The sequence below is a fragment of the Eptesicus fuscus genome, chromosome 21 (assembly GCF_027574615.1).
Source record: "Eptesicus fuscus isolate TK198812 chromosome 21, DD_ASM_mEF_20220401, whole genome shotgun sequence".
NCBI lineage: Eukaryota > Metazoa > Chordata > Mammalia > Chiroptera > Vespertilionidae > Eptesicus > Eptesicus fuscus.
This window is the reverse complement of record NC_072493.1, coordinates 39495965-39518605: the sequence shown is the minus strand read 5'-3', so window position 1 is coordinate 39518605 and position 22641 is coordinate 39495965. Positions and strand designations below refer to the sequence as shown.

Below are 22641 nucleotides of genomic sequence, written 5' to 3'. Positions count from 1 at the left end.
CTATGAAATTTCTATCTACACAGACTGGCCCAATGGTTCCCTTTCTGACATCTAGGACACTGAGAGATTAAATCTGGAGGCGGAGTGTTCACGCCTCTCCCTAGAGCGCTACCTTGTGTCCTTCTCGGTTGCCTACATTCCTTTTGGAAATGTCCTGGTTTTCCACACTTATAACACCTCTTACTTCCCACTGTTACTGCAGCAGCGAGTAAATTTGCTTGAAAAGTGCCTGATCCCACATTCTGACATGCTCAAATCATTTCTGTAATGGTACTATCTTTCCTCAGAGGCGTCAGGCATTTCTTACAATCAGCATTGTTATTTTCATAAGCTAATTGTTGAATTAAAATATCTCCTGCTGTCTCATGTTGAATCTGTCGTCTCACTGCTCGAGTGAGACAAGCCACAAAATCAGAAAATGACTCTGTAGGCCCCTGCACGCCCTGAGGGTCCCCTTTTTGCTGGTAAAGCCCACCGAGCTCTCCTTTCACAAAGTCTAATTTGCTCATACGCCTGTTGCACATAATGTAGCTGATTTTGTACATCCATATACTGTCCCAGTCCTGCCAGCATTTCATAGGTTATTTGAGCATTCTGCCCTCTGTTTGCTTGGTCTTGCTCTCGAGATTTCTCCAAATATTCTCCCTTTCATAGTAAATAATCTCCTCCATCCAGAGTTGTACGAGCCAGAGAATACCAATCATAAGGAGCTAAGAATGCTTCAGAAATATTATTCATAATTTCTCCTGTAAAAGGCTCTAGCAAACGCAATATTGTGTTCCCCATGGAAAAACAGTTTGGAGGCAAGTTTTTTCCCTGCTGCTGAGCTTTTTTTCAAGTTTCGGCCAACTTTTTGCCAAACATTCAAGATCTAATGTACCTTCTTCAGGAAACCAAGGGTTATGTTCTATAACATCAAGCAAAAACTGTAAGAGAATACCTTCTAAAACTTTAATTCCTTAAGCATGCAAACCAAAAGTTTATAATAAAGTTTACTTTACAACCTAATTCTGTCCCATTAGCCTGGCTGAAAAAGACGTTCCCACCCTACTTACAGATCGAGATTTCTGCAGCTGATTGTGGGCTTTGCGTGCGGTGAATTTCCCTCACCTATACTTTGAATTCTTCCCCACCTTTTTGGTGTATTCTTCCTTTCTTCGCTCTAGATGAAATATCATCCCCTCCAGAGGTTCCACGTCGAAGGCGCCCAGTTGTGAGTGTCCCCCTCGTCCCGCGTGGTTCAGGGTTCAGGTTCAGGGTTCGAGTTCTGGAGGAGGCAGCACACAAATGAAAGAGACTAGACAAGAAAATATAAATTTGGGAATTGGGGGCCAGGCGGGAGCCCAGCTCATGAGGAAGGACTCTGCTTTGCTCTGGCCTTGCTATCCCTTTTATTCAGGTTTTGGGATACACCCATAGCCCTTAGGCAGGCAATTTCAATAATAGCCAATCAGCAAGGATTTACATAAGACTAAACGGTGGAAGTTGCTTCAGCTACCATTGTCTCAACTAAACATTGGGTGCAGAGCTCTGACCTTTCAGAGCTCAAGGTCTCCAGCCTTCCGGGTTCCTTGTCAACACCTCTCTGCTAGTGAAGACAATGGGTGGCTTCCAACATGGGCCATTTGTCATTCATAGAACTGTTATTCATTTGCTAAGCAGCAGCCAAGGAAAAAAGGTTTCTAGTATAGCCTACCCTTTTGCCTAGCCCATATGTCAACATTTTCTTCATTTTCTGGACTCTCATTTAAATATGTATATGTAGCCTCCTACTTAACATACCGCTATTTCTCTTCCAACCAAAACCATCTGTACTCCCTTCCCCACAAAGGCATCCAGTTCCAAGTTTGGGATCTCTGGGTGGCATTCATTTCTTTTCTTACAAAAAATTCCTCATGTAAAAAGATGGTTCAGATGCTGGCCATTATAAAAAGATCATAAAACCAGTCCGTTTTACCCAGCTAATTTCAGTCGCCTTGGTTGTTGCCAGGAGATACGCAAAAGTTTTCTAAAACTGCTTTTGTGAAACCACCAAGTTGGTGGCATAGACAGTTTTTACTGCTTAGGATAATTTAATCCTTATTTGGATTCATTTGGGTTCATCAGTGACTTTCATCTACTTTGCAGTAAAAACAGTATTGTTACTTTTAAAAATACCACTTTGGGCATTTGCCAAGTGGATCTTCATGTTGGAACAGTAATGTTGGATTTTCCAAGTATCTTACGGCCAATGTGGCATTGATTTGTAATCCACTTAGCATGGCATTTCAATGGACATAGGTTGATAACCAGGATTGATAAACCTTTCCATGGCAGTCACATCACCTGTCTGGGCTCTTTAACATCTGTGTTCATTGCATGTTCATTCTGAAGTCATGACAATCTTCATGATCATTGATGGCCTCTCTTCTTCAGGGAGGATTCCTGGAATTTAGCTGTTGGGTCAAGTTTGTGAAACTTGGATAGCCTTGGACATTGTATGCCTCTCTTGCCCAGGTTCTGCGCATTTAAGTAAAAGAGAGCCTGGCCTGTGTGGCTCAGTGGTTGAATGTCAAGCCATACATCAAGAGGTCACAGGTTTGATTCCCAGTCAGAGCACATGCCTGGGTTGTGGACTCTATTCCAGCAGTGGGTGTACAGGAGGCAGCCAATTGATGTTGATGTTTCTCTCTCATCAGTGTCTCTAGCTCTCTCTTTCTCTCCCTAAAATCAATAAGAAAAACATACTAAAAATAAAAAAGATGGAGTCTAGCTTCAAACAAGAAGTAAATTGGAAATAGCAGCATCAGTTTGTACCCTTAAAGGCTGAGCACATCATTCTGAGGAACCATTAGTTGTGTAGCAATGATGTGGAACCAGGGCTGTGTGATAAGTAGCTTATCTTAAGGCAGAACAATAAAAATGGCTTGTAATACCTGTGGATAATAGATAAAAACACTTTCAAAAGACATCTGAGCCCTAGCTGATTTGGCTCAGTGGATAGAGCGTCGGCCTGTGGACTGAAGGGTCCCAGGTTCGATTCTGGTCAAGGGCATGTACCTTGGTTGTGGGCACATGCCCAGTAGGGGGTGTGCAGGAGGCAGCTCATCGATGTTTCTCTCTCATCAGTGTTTCTAACTCTCTATCCCTCTCCCTTCCTCTCTGTAAAAAAATCAATAAAAATATATTTAAAAAAAAAAAGAATGAGAAATGTGTTCATTTCAGTCAGGTTGTACATCTAGTTTTTGGAGAGTCCATGCTGGGGATAAAATGTTATAACGTTTTGAGAGTGGAAAGGGGTTTCTTTACTTGTAATCTCATAAGTCCAGGAATAGGACTGATATTCAGGGGAGAAATATGTTGTAACCCTCTTGTAAAATCCAATTGATGTAAATGATCTTTCAAAATGAGTACATGCCAAAAAAGAATGTGTGAAAAGGATATTTGCCATATACAAGCTAGTTTGGGGGCTAACAGGGAAGGTTTTGGATTATTTTCTCATTAACTTCCAAGTTATATGTATTTACAGTGACCATTAATTGTATTAAAGCTTAAAAGCTATGAAAAATTAAATGAATAAAATAACTGACTAAAAATTTCTTGTGGCCAAGAACTCATAATATGATTCCTTTATTTCATACAGTATAGTGGATTAAAATTAAGGAATATATTAAATTTAAGGAAGATTCACCTTTACTCTTCAGAAGTAAATTTTTGTCTACTGCAGATATATATAGAAGAACATTTGCCCCGGCCAGAGTGGCTCAGATGGTTGGGCATTGTCCTTTGCACCAAAAGTTAGCCAGTTCAAAGCCTGGTTAATCTCTTTCCACCCTTTTCCCCTTCCTTCCCTTTCCTTTTTTTGAAATTTGTTTTTTGGTAGGTGACAGAATTAAAATCAACTTATGGAATCTTCAAGGTGTATATTGCCTTTGGCAGAATTTCATTATTCTCCATATGAATATCTAGTTGTTCCTATATCAGTTACCAAAATTTTTCCTCATTCCCCACTACTTTGCAGTACCACCTTTAAAGAAAATCAGTTATCTATATATATATAAAAGGCTAATACGCAAAGTGTCACCTTGGGAGTTCAACTGGGAGACAGGGAGTTCAATTGCTCGCTATGACGTGCACTGACCACCAGGGAGCAGCGTGGAATGAAGGAAGACCCCGGCTGACAGCCAGCAGCCAGGGAAGGGAGGCCCTGGCTGGCAACCAGAGAGCCCCGATTGGCCCTGATTGAGGCCTAGGGACCCTACCCGTGCACGAATTTTGTGCACCGGGCCTCTAGTCTATACATAATTACAGGTCTGTCTTGGCCTCAATTTTCTTTGATTGGTCTATTTTTCAATACTTTTACCAATACCATAGTGCATTAATTATCATAGCTTTGCAATGAGTCTTGCTATTTGGTAGAGGAGGTCTTCTCATTTTGTTCTCTTTTAAGTTTTCTTGGCAGCTTAAGAAACACCCATAAAGTATTCTTCCTTAAAAATTAATCAAATTGAGCCTCTAATTCCAACCATTGGTTTCAAAAAAAATATGGAGAAATATCTGCAACAACATGAATGAAAACACAGGGCATTATGTTAAGTGAAATAAGCCAGACAGAGAAAGACCAATACTGCATGGTAGAAGTATATGTGAAATCTAGTGGAGGGGTGGGAATGAAAACCAACCTCCCCAACCTCCAAGAAACAGAGTAGAATGGTGGTGGTTGCCTGAGGGATGCAGGTGGGGTGGAGGAAATGGGGAGAGATTGGTGAAAAGGTGCAAACCTATGTGGACTACAATTGAAATTTGTTGACAGAGTAGATTATAAAGGTTCTCACCCTAAAAAACAAAAAAGCAATGTGAGGTGATGGATGAATTAGATTGTGGGGATCCTTTCACAATGTACTTACTGTACACATCAATTCATTACATACATTTTAAGTACATTATAATTTAAAATTTTTTCATTTATCAATATTAGAGAGAGGGGGCAAGGGAGAGAGAGAGAAATTGACTGGTTCCTCCATCCTTAATGCATTTATTGGTTGCTTCTTGTATGCACCCTGACAGGAGATCGAACCCGAAACCCTGGTGTATTGGGGCAATGCTCTAAACAATGAGACTCCTGGCCTGGGCCTAAATATATTACAATTTTATTTGTCAATTATACTTCAATAAATGTGCAAAAAGGAAAGAATTGAATTTGTTATAGTTATCTGAGCAGGATCTCAGACTTCCACATCTACTTTTTAAAATATATATATATCTAATTGATTTTTTACATAGAGGAAGAGAGAGTTAGAAACATCCATGAGAGAGAAACACCAATCAGCCGCCTCCTGCACATTCCCCATTGGGGATGTGCCCGCAACCAAGGTACATGCCCTTGACCGGAATCGAACCTGGCACCCTTGAGTCCGCAGGCCGACGCTCTATCCACTGAGCCAAACCGGTTAGGGCCACACCTGCTTTTTGAATAACCGTGGCTCATTTCAACCACCTTGTATAAAAATAAAACATCCTATCATATTTACGATGTCAAGAGCAGGCTGGTAAAATGAGACATTTGAAGGTGAGCTAAAGAAGAAGCATTTTCAATGTTTATTGTAGGCTTTTCTTTTTGAAGTACAGTGTAGTATTTCCTTCAGTTTCTTGACAGTGCATGTTGTTTCATTTGCCAGAAAACTAATTTCAAAACCAGCATTTTAAATTAAGAAAAATGAGAAACTTTAGGTATTTGTTTTGTGGGTTGATGAGAGGTTACTTTTCCTATTTGTGTGCCTTCGGCATTTCGGAATGAATAGCTCCCACAAGATAAACTGTCAGAGGTCTAGATGCATCCAGGCACAAGTGGACTAAAGAAAGCAACAGCATCACACCGACAGTAAGATATTCAGCCACAGTTACTGTTTTTGTTTGTTAATCTTCACACAAGGATTTTTTTCCCATTGATTCTTTTAAAAAATGCTTTTATTGGTTTTTTTAGAGAGCAAGGGAGAGGGATATAGAGAGAAAGAAATATGGATGAGAGAGAAACATTATCCATCAGCTGCCTCCTGCACACCCCCTACTGGGGATGGAGCCAGCAACCAGGGCATGTGCCCTGACCAGCAATCAAACCCATGACCTCTTGGTTGCTGGGTGGATGCTCAACCGCTGTGTCACACTGGCCGGGCTGCATTGATTCTTAAGAGAGAGTGGAAGGGAGGGAGGGAGGAGAGGAAGGGGAAGAGAGAGAGAGGGAAAGAGAGAGAGATTGAGGATTGGCTGCCTCTCTGGGGATCCCATTTATCATCCAGGTAGAGCCCTTGACTGGGAATGGAACCCGTGACCCTTCCTTCGGGGGCTGCTGCTCTAACCACTGAGGACACCGGCCAGGGCACAGCCACAGTTACTTTTCAGTCACACTTATATGTGCTATGATTTTTAAAAGTCAGGAAAAAGGAAGAAGAAAAAGATAAAGAAAAAAAGAGGTCAAGTGCCAATAGCGCCCGAGAACTGACTGAAGTGAACCATCTTATGCATTTTTTTTAAAAAGTGGCTGGTTGCTCAGTGGTTAGATCGTTGGGGTGGAGGGTTCCATTCCAGGTCAAGGGCATGTACCTAGGTTGCGGGTTCGCTCCCCACCTTCAGGGCGCCGGGGAAAGGCAACCAGTGGAGGTTTCTCTCTCTCTCTCCCCCTCTCTCTCCCTTCCAGTCTTTCTGAAAAGCAATGGAAAAAATACCCTCAGGTGAGGATTATCGAAAAGAACAACGCACACCACAACATTTTTTAAAGGTATATTTTTATTGATTTCAGAGAGGAAGGAAGAGGGAAAGGGAGATAGAAACATCCAAGATAATGGAGAATCATGGATTGGCTGCCTCCTGCAAGTCCCCCACTGGGAATCGAAGCCCATAACCTGGGGACGTGCTCTTGACCGAAATCGAACCTGGGACCTTTCAGTTCTCAGGCCGCCGCTCTACCCACTGAGCCATGCCACAGTGTGTTTTTTTAAAGTGGTGACCTAAGGAAAGCGCTACCTGCGGAGGATTCTGGGAATTGTAGTCCAGGGCAGTCAGAGCCACTTCCGCTCTAGGAAGGGGGCGCTGCAGCCCTCGTTTCGCTGGGGGATTGTGCGGAGCGACGCGGGACGTTCGCAGTGCCTTCTGGAGGTGAGTGAGCGCGGGAGCCCTCGGTCCCTTCCCGGCTTGCCTGGGCCCGGGGAGCCCTCGGTCCCTTCCCGGCTTGCCTGGGCGTGGGGGCCGCAGGTGCCGTCTTGCTCGGAGGAGTAGAAGCCGCGTTGGCAGGTCTGTGCCTGCTCCTGGGATGGAGTTGGGGGCGGGCCGGGGTCCCGATTCTAGGGTGGAGGTCTGTGGGCCCGGGTCCCTCGCCTCCCTTACTTCTGCTCGCTCTGCCGCCTCCCAATGATACCTTGGAAGAGTTATTTAATTGCTCTATTGCTACCTTGAGTGCAGTTAATACTAGTGGCCCTGGATGCGGCCGGCCCAGTCACCCCCCAGCCAGCCAGTAGTGTGTGGGTTCGTGGCTTCCTGCGGGGGAGATTTCACAGCAGGAGTGGAGGTTATCTTAGGAGTCTGTTTATTAGTGCTGGGGACAGTTAAGAGTTTAGGAGAAAGAAAATAAAAAGTCATGCCAGATATAAGAGAGCCTGGGGCTGGCTTTTTCTGTTGAGGGGTTTTAGCTGCTTTCCAGAGGCGGAATTTTTAGGGGCGGGGGGTGGGGGGGGGGAAGGGGTGCCTCGCTGAGGGTCTCAATAGAATATTCATCAGCTTTCCAGGTGTGCCCTTTCAGGGTTAGGTCTCCCTGCTTGGTCAGCGCCAGGGCAGGGGTCATTAGTCATTGCAGCTGGCCCTGGCCTCCCTGCCCTGGTTTTGCAGCTTTTCTGGGCCCGGAGCTGAAATACAACTGAATCCTATATGTTATCTCTAGAGAGCAAAGGTCAGGGGGGAGGTCTAAACCCATGACCCTGCTTTCCACCTCCGTGACCTTCTATATCTAGCTGTTAATTGTAGTATCAGTTTTATCAACAAAAGAAAAACTCAAACTTACAGAGAATATAAGTTTATCTGAGCCGAACTATCGACAATAGTCAGGAAGCAAAATCACAACGGCTCCCGAGAACGGCGGTTTTTGCACCTTAATTATTACATTACAATCAGGAGAAGATGCAAGTGGGTCACATGAAATGCCTCGGTGATAGATTACGGAGGTGAGAGAAAGCAAGGCGGGAAACCTCCGGGATTGGGTGAAAAGTAAAATGATAGACGCGTCTTTTCATAGGTGGGTACAGGATACCTACCCGTCAACAATTAACAGGATAAAGATAACAAGGAGGATTTGTAGTTTCCGCTCTGGTGCATTGGCTGAACCCTGCGGGTTCTGCCTGAAGTAGGAAGACCCATGAACATGAGTAGCTATCGGGCATTGCGTGCTTAGTCGAATGTATTCACTGAAACCTCTTAACAACGCTGTGAGCTAGATAACGGTGCTATCCCCACCCGATAGATGTGGAATAGGCACAAAGAGCTAGTGGGTCCGAAGGATCAGTAGTGGGATCCTGGCGATAGGCCCCACCCAGACCTTTTGGCCTCCGAGTTTGCTTTCACTGTCATGGCCAGTACATCCCAGTGCCCTGCATTTCCCACGGTACCCAGGCTGGGAGTGCTAACCCTGGGAGCGACAAGGGACTCTGTGCTAGCCTTACTGCGTGGAGCCGGGCAGGCAGCTCACTGCACCAGGGCCCCTGGCTGAGAGGTACTGCTGTGGGCCAAAGGAGGGGGTCACTTTTAAAATTCACACAGAGCAGCCGTGTGTGCCAGGGCCCGTGTCTCATGGCTTCTTTCTCCTTTGCCACTTCTGCCTTCCCAGGGTTCTGTGCTTCTCCAGGAGCAGGAGAAATGGCCAAGTTCCAGGTGAGTTGAGTTTTGATTTTGATCTCTTCAAGATCTCTTCTCAAAGGTTAGACACAGCACCTTTCTCTTCCTGGGGAAGGATGAAGGACAGGTGTTTGTTATGTGCCTGTAACTAGCTGGCCTTTTATATTGGGTCTGTTTTTGTTTTGGTTTTATTTTACCGTCTTCATTTCACAAATAATGGTGCAGAGATTCATAGATAGAAAAAAACGTTTTAAAAGCCACATTACTACACTGCTACGTCAGCTGTTTTTCCCTACGCTGTATTACATATAATTTCAGCCAGAGTATATGAACAATTTTCAATCTTATGTTTTCACTTGAGTTTTTTGTGATTCGGCCTTCTTTTATATACTCATTTCAGGAGGTTTCTACTTTTGGTGTGTGAACTTCAGAAGCTACAAACAAGCATACCGTACACTCCACTGTGCCTCTGAAAAAATTTATTTTTATTTATAACACTTTTGCATGGGCTTTTAAAAATGAAATATAATTAAACATAATTTAAAAATGGGCTCCTAATTTTTATTGTTAAATGAAGGAGCTCTTTACATATTTCATCACCACAAAAGGTTCCCTCGTGCCCCTTGCCACACCCCTGGCTGTAGACAACACCTGATTAACTTTATGTCACGACAGATTAATCTTTCCTAAAGTTCAAATGGAATTATACAGTATGTCTTGCTTCATTTGTTCATCATTACGGTTTTGAACACATATCAATAGTTTTTATTGCTGCATAGTATTACATTGTATGGGTATATACCACAATTTGGTTATCTAATCACCGGTTCTTAGTTTTTGGCTGTTCTATATAATAAAGAGGTGATATGCAAATTGACCATCATTCCAACACACAAGATGGCCAGCAGGGGCGGGCAGTTGGGAGGGACCAGGCCTGCAGGGGAGGGCAGTTGGGGGGAACCAGGCCGGCAGGGGAGAACAGTTAATGGTGACCAGGCCTGTAGGGGAGGGCAGTTAGGGGCAATAGGGCTGGCAGGGAAGCAGTTAGGCGTCAATCAGGCTGGCAGGGGAGTGGTTAGTGCATGATCAGGCTGGCAGGCAGGCGAGTGGTTGGGAGCCAGCATTGTGAGAGGGATGTCCGACTGCCCGTTTAGGCCCAATCCAGATCGGGCCTAAACGGGCAGTCAGACATCCCTTGAGGGGTCCCAGATTGGAGAGGGTGCAGGCTGGGCTGAAGGACACACACCCCCATGCACGAATTTTGTGCACCGGGCCTCTAGTTGTAAATAAAGTTCTATGAGGACTTGTGTACTAGACTTTTGGATGAACATGGGTTTTCTTTCTTTTTTTGATAAATAATTAGCAGACGAATCTCTGGGTCATATGCTTAGCTTTTTAAGAAACTGCCAAATATTCTCCACTGTGGTTGTATATTTCACGTTCTCACCAGTAATATGTGAGAGTTCTAGTTGCTTCCACCTCATTTCCAGCGTTAGATATTTTCCATCAGCAGTAGTATAATGGTATATCCATGTGATTTTCTTCCTTTTTTTAATCAGTGCGATTTTCATGTGCATTTCCCCGATGCCTGAGGATTTTGAATATCTTGTTTTCTTTTTGACCATTTGTATGTGCTCTTTTGGAATTGTTTGTTCAGCTCTCCTGTTCAATTTTTAAATTAAGTTGTGTTCTTACTATTGAATTTTACGAGTCCTTTTTAGATTGTGGATACAAGTCCTTCTGACCCATGAACATTTAGATCTTTCATTTATGTCTTTTTCGTTTATTTGAGTCTTATTTCCTTTCTCTGCCATGTTTTATGGTTTACAGTGTGTAGATTTCTTATACATATTTTGTTATATTCATCCCTAAATGATGTTTTGGATCAGCTATTCTAAATGATATTATTTTTGAAATTAAGTTTCTATTTAATTGAGTTTTGTATCTTGACTTTACTACATTTGCATATTCTAGTAACATTTTGTATGTCACAGATTTTTCTGCATAGACGGTAAATAAAGATTTGTCCTTCTTCCATTCCCATCTGCATCCCCATTCTCTTGACTTCTTTTCCTTCTCTCATTGCACTGGCTAGGAATGCTAGAACAGTTCAGGATAGAAGTACTAACCATGTACAGCAAGCATGTCAAACTCGCAGCCCGGGGGCCGCATGCGTCCCACAATGAGTATTTTTGCAGCCCAGCCAATATAATGGTATGTAAGAAACGTTTTAATAAAAATTTTGTAACTTAATTTTTACAATATCCTGTTATACATGATTATTAATAATGAACTACAACGTTAGCTAATGACTGATTACTATAATCATGTTGCATTCATTTCCCTTACACACCTTATGCACAGGTGCACCATATCTCTCCACTAATACTAGCAGCAGAATATTTTAGCAGCCAATGGCCACGTCATTAGTCTTGAACTGAGCTGTTTGGTGTGCACAACAGGAAATATTTCGCTTTCGGAGAACAAGAAAAATAGGTTTATTTGCATTACGCTTATTAATTTGTGCAGTTATTCAGTGTCTGGCAAGTTAATGTTCAAGAAAAAATATTAATTTTTATTAAAATGTTCTATTTATGTTAATGATTACCCATTTATTTCAGCCCTTTGTATTCAGCATGTCTCCATCGAAATAAACCTACGTTTCTATGAAAATGGAAGCTTTTGGGTTTTTTTTGCGGCCCACATACACTTAAACCTTGTTTATTTGGCCCGTGTTAGCCTTTGAGTTTGACATGCTTGCTGTACAGCCTTGCCTTGCTCCTAATATCGGGGAGAAAGCATTCAGTCTTTTGCCATTACCTGATGGGTTTTTGTAGATGCCTGTATTGGGGTTAAGAAGTTTCTACTTGGAGTTTTTATCATGAATGAGTGTCTAGTTTTGTAAAACTCCATTTCTGTTTATACTCAGATGGTTGTGTGTTCCATTGGTTCAGTTTGATTCTTTTGAGCCTTATTTTTAAGCTTTGTTAGGGTGAGTCTGGAGTGACCTTTATCCTAGAGCAGTGGTTCTCAAATTCAGTGGGTTTGCCCCACCGTGCGACACTTGGCAATCCTGTAGAGATTTCTAACTGTCATGACTAGAGGGGTGGGTACCACAGGCAGCTACTAAACAGAAGCAAGGGATGCTGCGGAATGTCCTACAGTGTTCAGGATAACCCCCACCCCACCCCCCGCAGCAAACAGGTGTCCAGTGCAGCAGAGCCCCTGTTGAGAACCTCCCTTCTAGAGATGGGTTAGCCCTTTTACTAAAGCCTTTACTAAAGGGGCTGCTGTTGCTCGTCCCTAGTGATCAGTGAGGGCTTTCCACATTGGCTGCTTGGAATTCAGACACCTCTGAGTCCTACTAAGCTCTGGGAACCGTTCAGCCCGTGGCTCCCCAGCCACTCCAGGCCGGGCCTGTGCTTTCTCATCCCGTGCCTGCTCGAAGGGGTGCAGGGTGCCTGTGCAGGTCGGCAGCGCTCTTGCTCTGCAGAGCTCCCTTCCTTCTGGAACTCCGCCCTGGAATTTCCACTCCCGTGGCCTCCCCATTCTCTGATTTCCGACTCCAAGTCAGGCTCTGTTTGGGATCCCCTGTCCTGCACCTGCAGCTCAAAAATTACCTACAAGCATCCCGGCCAGCGTGGCTCAGTGGTTGAGCGTCGACCTGTGAACCAGGAGGTCACAGTTCGATTCCTGGTCAGGGCATATGCCTGGGTTGCAGGCTCAATCCCCAGGGGCGTGCAGGAGGCAGCCTATGGATGATTTCTCTCTCATCATTGATGTTTCTATCTCTCTCTCTCTCTCTCCCTTCTTCTCTGAAACCAATAAAAATATATATTTTTTAAAATTATATACAAGCAGAAATGTACAGTCATCCTAGGGCTCATCTCATTTGTTTCCTTGATTTCAGGGATTAAAGGAATGTGCTTCAATGTTGAAAACAGTTTCATATATTTTGTCCCTGTTTCCTACTGACTCATGATAAGAGGGAATGTTCAGCACCCGTCCCCCTGTTCTAGCCGGAATCAGAAGTTTCCCTCCCCGGCATTTTTAATGACTACATCGTATTTCAGTAGATTAATCTGTCTTAAAAAGTTTCCTATTTCTGTGTATTTATGTGGTTTAAGGTTTTTGTGGGGTTGTGTTTTTTTTCACATAAAGGTTTAGTGTATTCATCCTCTCATGAAAAACCTGCACCGTCACCGCAGATCAAGTCACCGAGGAATCTTTCCTCCTTTCTGCCGGCACCAGCGTTGGCCTTGGCAGCCCCCTGACGCGCTTCACTCTGTCCGTGCATCTGTTTCTCTGTTTTCTTGAGTCGTCGTCTTCTCATCCAGGCACGTCTTGCAGGTCTGTGTTGGGGTTCATTCTTCTCTGCAATCCAAGGAGTCATAGATCATGCCAGAGCCAGTGGTCCTGCCACCACCGACGTGGGTTCTGATCCAAACCCAAAGACGGCATCAGGTGTGGTCTTACACGTGCTGGCTGGTTTTTCCCGGATTTCCGTCACGGGAACTGGTGCCTTCCCTGGGTGAAGGACATCCATGACCATTTGCTTCCGCTGAAGGAGTCTGATGGTCATGAACTTCCTGGTCTGGCTGGTTACTGTCATTCATGATGAAAGTTAATCTTCAAGCAGCCAGGGAGGGGAAAACTGGTTTAAGGTTTTAAAAAAGTTGTTTTAAAGAGCACCGACCGGGAATCGAACCAGTGACCTCTTGGTTCGTAGGTCTGCGCTCAACCACTGAGCCACACGGGCGGGGCGCTCCATGTGTAAATTTGGTTGCATGCGCTGCAGCGAAGTCCGTGAGACTCCGAGCTTGCCAGGACGTCTTCGAGTGGACGTTCTTGGTTCGTCCTGAAGGCGTTGCTGCACGAAATCCTGTTGTGATCTCCTAAACGTGATCTCCTGGCTTGTGGAATCACTAACAGAATTGCTGCTGCAAACGCTGAGCAAAGGGATGTATTGCTGACGTTGTGGGCGGACTCCTGACATGGAAATAGTGCGTGCTTGCTCTCTGTGTTAGAACAATGGAGCGCTGATTTCCGAAATAAAATTCAATGATTCTTACGCGTTGTTCCATTGTGAATTTTTCGTAATAGATTTCCACAAAAGACATTTTTACAATCTGAAGCAAATTTTTTAAAATTACGGCCTAAAAAGTTATGACATTTTTAAATGGTAACGTGACTTATGGGCCAGCCTGTAACTCTGGTGTGAGCACCATCATACAGATGAGGAGATAGATCCAGGCATTGGTCTGTCTGAAGTCATGCAGCTTGGGAGGGGCACAGCTTTGGGATTTAAACGGAGGTGTGCTGGCATGAACACGGGCACTTTGCTGTCACAAACAGTGTCACAGGCGGGTGGCCTGTGCCTTGGGGGCACAGAGGATCCATTTCATTGCTCCTCAGAAGGGGGCCCTGCTGGTTGGTCAGTTTGTCACAAAGTGACACAGCCCAGGCTTAGTGACTGTGAGTGAGGAAGGAGAGGGAAGGGCTATCAGACCCGGTTGGGAGTAAATTGACCTAACATTTCTGGAACAATCGGGTAGTACTAATCAATGTATGAAATGTACAGTACATCCCCCACAATTCAAGACTTACAGTTCAGGGTGCTTCCTGTAGAAATACCCACAGACGACACCAAGTGAAAGAAACAGGGATTGTTTTGTAAATTGCACACACTTTGGACGGGACTGTGGAAAATTAGTGTATGAAATTGACACGCTGGGTTGAGATGAGGGGGAAACTACATGAAGTAGACTCAGGGCCTGCAGAATCCAGGACAACTTCCCCCCCATCCCCTCTGCCCTCAGTGCTGCCCCTCTCCCCGTGGCCATTGGTTGTAAAGTTGAGGTTTCCTGTGTTTGGTGCTGTAGGAGGCGGTGACGTTCAAGGACGTGGCTGTGGTCTTCACGGAAGAGGAGCTGGGGCTGCTGGACCCGTCCCAGAGGAAGCTGTACCGAGACGTGATGCTGGAGAACTTCCGGAACCTGGTCTCAGTGGGTGAGGACAGGCGCCTCTGCCACTGAACGTCAGCTCCCAGGAGTATTTTGATTTCAAATGTTTCAGACTTTGGGGCTCTTGAAATGTGTCCCCAAACCTGGGATCTCAGTTTCCTAAGTCCTGTGAGATATCCTGTCTGTACCTTTCCCTTTTTTTTGAAAATTGCAGTAGCGACATCTTGGTGGCGTTTAAAATCAGTTGTTTAGTTACATCTGTATTGTATTGAACAAAATAGAACAAAGACAGCATCGCTCCTTGTCGGACCCTCAGATAGTGTAACCAGAATTGTGAGTAAATCAGGAAAGGATGATCGTCGTGAGCAGCGGCCCATCCATTTGCCCAGTGACATCCTCCCTGCCTACCACCCTCTCTCCTCCTCCCCTCCCCTCCCCTTCACTTCACTTCCTTCTTCCTTCATGCATCTTTTTTTTTCTTCCCACATATATTTTTATGGCTTTCATAGAGGAAGGGAGAGAGAGATAGAAACATCAATGATGAGAGGAAAACATTGATCAGCTGCCGCCTGCACGCCTACTGGCGGCTAATTCCAGCATGTCTTAAATGCAAGAAGTTTCATCAAAAGGTTGATGGAACTTAAGGCTTCAGCAGGGCTGAAGAATCATATTACCTGCTGCTGGAATAGCTGGTAGCCTTTCCCCAAACCTAAAGATTTATATATATTATTGCCTGTTACTAGAACAGCCAAAGGCAGTTCCCCCAAACCTGACAATGCCTACTGTATACCAAACCTTAACCTTCGATATGTATGTCTGCTTTGCTTTAGGGCAATTTGTGTTAATAAAAAAGCTAGGGGTCCAGAGATTCAGGGAACTTGGTTACTGAAGGTAGGTCTCCTCTGGCTCCCCCATGTATTCCAAATTTATATTTCTAGTCTCTTTATTAATTTACACACAGCCCTTCTCCAGATTCCTGAACCCTTCTAGATGCTGAGAAAGACCCCGGCACACGCCCCCTGCTGGGGAGGAAGCCCGCAACCCGGGCATGTGCCCGACCAGAAATCTAACTGTGACCTCCTGGTTCACAGGTTGACACTCAACCACTGAGCAACACGGGCCAGGCATCCTTCATTTATCTTTACTTTGTATATCCCTCGGGTAAACCCTGCCTGAAATACAATAATTACAGTCATCCCCATTGGATGTAAGCACCAAACATCAAAAAGTAAATCAGACAACAAACAAAAAACACCTGGAAATTCTAGCTGCTTTTCTCATAGACAAGGCCCTGCCTGTGGTGAGTAGCGGGGAAATGTCTTCTTCTTCTTCTTTTTTTTTTTTTTTTAATATATTTTATTGATTTTTTACCGAGAGCGGAAGGGAGAGGGATAGAGAGTTAGAAACATCGATGAGAGAGGAACATCGACCAGCTGCCTCCTGCACACCTCCCTACTGGGGATGTGCCACAACCAAGGTACATGCCCTTGACCGGAATCGAACCTGGGACCCTTCAGTCCGCAGGCCGACGCTCTATCCACTGAGCCACACCGGTCAGGGCGAGGTGTACCTTTTTATCCGAGGAGCACTTGGGCTACGTGGCAACCAACCAAAGAGCCGATTTCCACTGCTGGTAGGTGGGCAAGATGAGGAGGGCCTCGCCCGGACAGCAGTGAAAGCCCCAAGGGCCGGGAAATGCCTTCTTGTCCTTCTATCTTTCTGTTCTGTGTCTTCATGCTGGGGACAGCCTCACAGGCGGGAAGTGTGATACAGTCTCCACTGACTCGCTCTCTTACTGTTCTGTACAGACCTGCCTTGGAGTTACCATCCCAGTTACGACTGCTGTAACTGTTGTCTGTTTCTTACCAGGTAACTTCCCAGCTGCTTTGCCTTTTTTTTTTTAATTATTTTTTTAAAGGAAGGAAATTCTTTTCTTATTTGTTGATTGATTGATTTTAGAAAGAGCAGAAGGAGAGAGAGAGTAAGAAAGAGAGAGAAAACCATCGATTTTCTGTTCCCCTGGTTTAGGCGTCCAGTGGTTGACTCTTGTATGTGTCCTCACCAGGATTCAAACCCACAACTGTGGTGTATTGGGCAGTGCTCTGACCAACCGAGCTACCCAGCCAGGGCTGCTTCGCCTTCTTGAACAAATGTTTACTATTATTCTTAAATTTGGGGCTAACATTTTATTGAAATATATACAGAAAACTGCATAGATTATAAACTTATACCTCCGTGAATTTTCAGGGACTGAAATGACTTCTTATTTAACCTCTTTTTGTTGAGGTAACATTTCCATATGTACACCTAAGCACTCAATTTAATGAATTTTGACAAATCGATACACCTTTCAGGAAGCTGAACAAATCTTATAGCATATTCAACTCCATCTCCCTTATTAAAAGTTCTTTTTGGGCCTGGCCGGTTTGGCTCAGTGGATAGAGCGTCGGCCTGTGGACTGAAAGGTCCCAGGTTCGATTTCAGTCAGGGGCACATGCCCGGGTTCCAGGCTCAATCCCCGGTAGAGGGCGTGCAGGAGTCAGCTTATCAGTGGTTCTTCTCATCATTGATGTTTCTATCTCTCTCTCTCCCTCTTCCTACCTCTCTGAAAATAATAAATATATATATGTATTTTTAAAAAGTTCTTCTTGGCAACATCAAGATTTTACATTTTGTCCATCTAGTTCCCCTGCTCCACCCATGAAGAATGTCCCAACAGGTCTGTTTTCCCTCCACAAGTACACAAACTAAAGGGTTTCTTCTCCCTTAAGGATTCTTATAAACAAAAGCTCACTGAGAATGGTGGTAGTCGGATCTCATTGTTTTCACTCCTCCTGGAGATGGCTCACAAGTGGAGGGAGAAACAGTGTGGTGAAATGATTATCTCAGAACATTACTACTCTTCTGATGAATTTCTAACCTAATTATAATTTTTATGGTACTTGTATTAGCTACTTATACCTGTATCACAAACTACTCTTAAACTTAGCAGCTTACAGCAACAAGCATCTATAATAATAAAAGCGTAATATGCTAATTAGACCAGACAGCCGAACGACCTTCCGGGTGTCCTTCCAGACGACCTTCCAGACGAAGCTGGGGCTGTGAGGGCTGAGGCAAGCCACCGCAGCTGTGAGGGCTGAGCCCCTTGCACGAATTTCGTGCATCGGGCCTCTAGTTTATTTATACTTCTGTGAGTCAAGAATCTGGAGGAAGCATAGTTGGATGATATGGGTCAGGATCTCATAAAGTTGCTGTCAAGGAATCCAGCAGAGCGTCAGGCCTTTGAAGGCTTAATGGGACTGAAGTATTAAGTTCCCAGATGGACTCATTTACATGGTTGTTGACAGAAGGTCTCGGTTCCTTGCCATGGGCCTCTCCCTTGAGCTCCTGAGTGACCTCAAAACTTAGGCAGCTGGTTTCCCCCAGCTGCTTACACCTGAGAAAGTGGAAGGCAGAAACCACAATGTCTTCTATGACTTAACCTTGGAAGTGATGTCCTTTCACTTCTGCCATATTCTATTGCCTTCACAGACCAATCCCGATACATTGTGGGAAGGGATTTGATAGGATATGGACGTCAGGAGGCGGGATCATTGGGGACCATCTGTATGCTGGCTACCAGGGCACCTTCTCATATGTACAAATACATATGTACAAAGCTTGGAAGATAATATTAGCCATTTACATTTATCATAAAATTCAGCCAAATTAAGTGGCAACAATTATCATGGGATTTTTACTCCCATAAGATGTGTCAGTTATGGGAATGAATTTTCTAGCTTTTTCCAGTTATAATGTTCCCCAATTGAATATTATATATTTTCCCTTTTGCTGAGAAAATCCCTGGTCTATAGCCACGTATTTCTCATTTTGACCTCATATGTAAGTCTTGGTATAGTTCCAAACGATTCTCCTTAACACTTAGCAGTTAGATGCCTATTCATCACATCATTGTTTTCATAGGCATGTAAAAGCCAATGACAAAGTCCAGCTGATTCAATATGGTCTCCCAAAGTAGTTGACCTGAGAAATATTTTTATCTTTGAACAGACATTCATTTGTCTTCATTTTCATTTCTGAAATCTCTTTATCCTCCCAGGACACTGGAATCAAAATGAGATAGAAACTCTTCAAGAAGTTGGGTTAAGGTATCTTTTCCATGAAGACATTGTGTGCTGGCAAATATGGGAACAGCTTATAAATAAGTTAACCAGAAATCAAGACTTGATAAAAAATCTGCAAGGCAAGATGTCTGATTTGCCCAAACAAGATGATTCCTCCTTTCATTTGTGGGCTGGAGAATCTACTCAAGTTTCTGAAGATGAGAACTGTGCAATAAAGTTTCCAGGGAAAGTTAAAAGTTCTAATAGTATAAAAAGTCAGGAGTTTCCAATTAAGACCAACATGAATTTCTGGAAGAAAATGTATCTCAGAGAGTCACAGAATTATCAGAATAGGTGTCAGCAGATTGATGGAAGATGTAAACTGTACAAGTGTGATCGTTGTGTTATGAGAAGGACCTCTCATGACCACGATGATGATCAGGAAGTACAGAAAGGCGTGAAGTCTTGTAGCCACAAGAATTGTGGAAAAGACTTCATGAACAAATCATTCCATCCTAGTGTAATCAACTCAGGCAAGCAAACCTCTGATGAGAATAGAAAAGGCCTTGGGCCCAGTCTTGAAGTTCATCAGCAGTTGCACCAAGGAGCAAAACCCCATATTTGTAGTGAGTGTGGGGAGGGTGTCAGTTATAGTTCAATGCTTTGCTCTCAGCAAAGTATTCCCATAGAAGAGAAATGCAATAGGAATGATGAGTGTGGTGAGGACTTCAGTCAAAACTCACATTTGCAAATTCATCAGAGAGTCAACACGGGAGAGAAACCCTACAAATGTGGCGTTTGTGGGAAGGGCTTAAGTCGGAGTTCATATCTTCAAGCCCATGAGCGAGTCCACACAGGAGACACACCCTACAAATGTGCTGTGTGTAGTAAGTGCTTCAGTCGGAGTTCACAACTTCAAGTCCATCAGCGAGTACACACTGGAGAGAAACCCTACAATTGTGCTGTGTGTGGTAAGAGCTTCAGTCATACCTCAACTCTTCAATCTCATCAACGAACCCACACAGGAGAGAAACCCTACAAATGTGCTGTGTGTGGGAAGGGCTTCAGTCAGAGTTCACTTCTTCAAGATCATCAGCGAGTCCACACAGGAGACGCACTGTACAAATGTGCTGTGTGTGGGAAGAGCTTCAGTCGGAGTGCACATCTTCAAGCCCATCAGCGAGTCCACACTGGAGAGAAACCCTACAAATGTTCTGTGTGTGATAAGAGCTTCAGTCGGAGTTCAAATCTTCAAGTTCACCAGCGAGTCCACACTGGAGAGAAACCCTACCAATGTGGTATGTGTGGGAATAGCTTCAGTTGGAACTCACAACTTCAGTACCATCAGCGTGTGCACACTGGCGAGAAAACCTACAAATGTGATGAGTGTGGGAAAGGCTTCATGTGGAGCTCGTGTCTTCATGTTCACCAGAGGATCCACACAGGAGAGAAACCCTTCAATTGTACTGTGTGTGGGAAGAGCTTCAGTCGAATCTCAAGTCTCCAAGCTCATCAGCGTATCCACACTAGGGAGAAACCCTACAAATGTGCTGTGTGTGGGAAGAGCTTCAGTTGGAGTTCACATCTTCAAGACCATGAGCGAGTCCACACAGGAGAGAAACCCTACAAATGTGCTGTGTGTGGGAAGAGCTTCAGACGGAGTTCACATCTTCAAGCCCATCAGCGAGTCCATAGAGGAGACAAATCCTACAAATGTGCTGTGTGGAAAGAGCTTCAGTTGGAGGTTACATCTTCAAGACCATGAGCAAGTCCACACTGCCAAGAAGTCCTACTGATGTGAAGAGTGTGGGAAAGGCTTTATGAAGAGCTCGTATCTTCATGTTCATCAGAGGATCTACACAGGAGCAAAACCCTACAAATGTGTGTGGAAGATCTTCAGTCAGATCTCAAGTCTTCAAGTTCATCAGCAAGTTCACACTGGGAAGAAGCCATGGAAATGTGAGACGTGTGGTACAGGGCTTTAGTTGCACTTCAGGTCTTCAGGAACATCAACAAGTGCACAATGGAAACAAATCCTGCAAATGTGCTGTGTGTGGGACAGGCATCAGTCAGACCTCAAGTCTTCAGGTTCATCATCCTATCTAATAAAAGAGTAATATGCAAATTGACCATCACTCCAACACAAGATGGCTGCCCCCATGTGGACACAAGATGGCCAGCAGGGGAGGGCAGTTGGGAGGGATCAAGCCAGCAGGGGAGGACAGTTGGGAGGGACCAGGTCTGCAAGGGAGGGCAATTGAGGACGATCAAAGCTGCAGAGAAGGGCAGTTAGGGTGACCAGGCCAGCAGAGGAGGGCAGTTGGGGGTGACCGGGCCTGCAGGGAAGGGCAGTTGCGGGGGACCCAGGCCTGCAGGGGAGAGCAGTTGGGGGGAACCAGGCCTGCAGGGGAGGGTAGTTAGGGGCAATCAGGCTGGCAGGGGAGCAGTTAGGCATCAATCAGGCTGGCAGGGGAGTGGTTAGGGGGTGATCAGGCTGGCAGGCAGAAATGATTAGGGGCAATCAGGAAGGCGGGCAGGCGAGCAGTTGGGAGCCAGCAATCCTGGATTGTGAGAGGGATGTCCGACTGCCCGTTTGGGCCCGATCCTACCAGGTTGGAGAGGGTGCAGGCTGGGCTGAAGGACACCCTCCCCACCCCCCCCCCCGCACGATTTTCGTGCACCAGGCCTCTAGTAGTATATATAATGGAGATATGTCCACTACAAGTGATGAGTGTGATAAAAGTGTTCTTCAGAACTTAGACTTCGAGCTTCCATCAGATAATCTACACTGCAGAGAAAGTTGTGTTTTAAGAATTCAGGCATGAGTTGAGTTTTGTTTTGTTTTTTACAGTCATCTGCATCCCATTGGAAGAAACCTCTTTGTTACATGAACATGGTCAGTATTCTAGCAGAGCTTAAAATGTCAGTTCTTAAGAGGATGCACCCCAGAGAAACCCTATAAGAGTAGTACTGTTTGTTTGTCAGAACCTCCACTTTCACTAAAATCTACACAGGATAGAGGCCTTAAAAATAAAGACCAGGACCTTAGCAACGGTAAAATGACGGAAACCCACGTCCGTGAGAATGTAAGCTCCATGGGGTCAGGAAGTTTATTTTCTGCTGAATGAGCATGACCTCAAACCACTGCCGAACAAATAGAAGGTGCCTGGAAATGTCTAACTTGATGGAGAAGAATACCTATTATAAATAGAATAACTACTTGAAAATTTTAATGAGTTCAACCCCACTTAGTCATAATTGTGCTAGGAAAAGGACTTTTGTAGGAAACCATAAATACTAATTCAAGCAAATGATCACTTACTAGAAATACACAAAATCATGCAATGTGCAATTTGAATGTAAGAGTTTTGCAATTGGCTCCTGACCTCCGCTCAGCTTTACTTTTCAAGCAGTAATGGACTGAAGTGTTTAGCTTATCATTTAAGACGTTCTCTGTGCCATGTATCATCAGGAGTTAACAGCATAAGTTTCCCTTATTTTGTGAGAGGAGCAGACAGCAGGAAAACAGGGAAACTTTATTTTAATTCCCTACAGCTTCATTAGAAAGAGGTGGGGGGAATAGATGGGGAACATATTAGAACAGGACTTTGGATGTGGAACTAAGCTTTTAAGGCGCACTACACTCTTGGTCCCGCCCAATACTTGTCAGGTGCCTCAGTGGAGTGTAGGTTTGCTTGCTTAAGTGGTTTACTCAA

The 22641-nt window shown here is 44.4% G+C and overlaps 1 protein-coding gene across 1 annotated transcript; it reads left to right on the top strand.

The window, feature by feature from the left end:
- The first annotated feature begins 8877 nt into the window (after positions 1-8877).
- LOC103301450 (zinc finger protein 233) lies at positions 8878-21031 on the top strand. Its single transcript, XM_054711132.1, is given in 5 exon segments — positions 8878-8892; positions 14739-14865; positions 18922-20641; positions 20643-20898; positions 20900-21031. Coding segments are annotated over 5 exon segments (2250 nt in total).
- The last annotated feature ends 1610 nt before the right edge of the window (positions 21032-22641 follow it).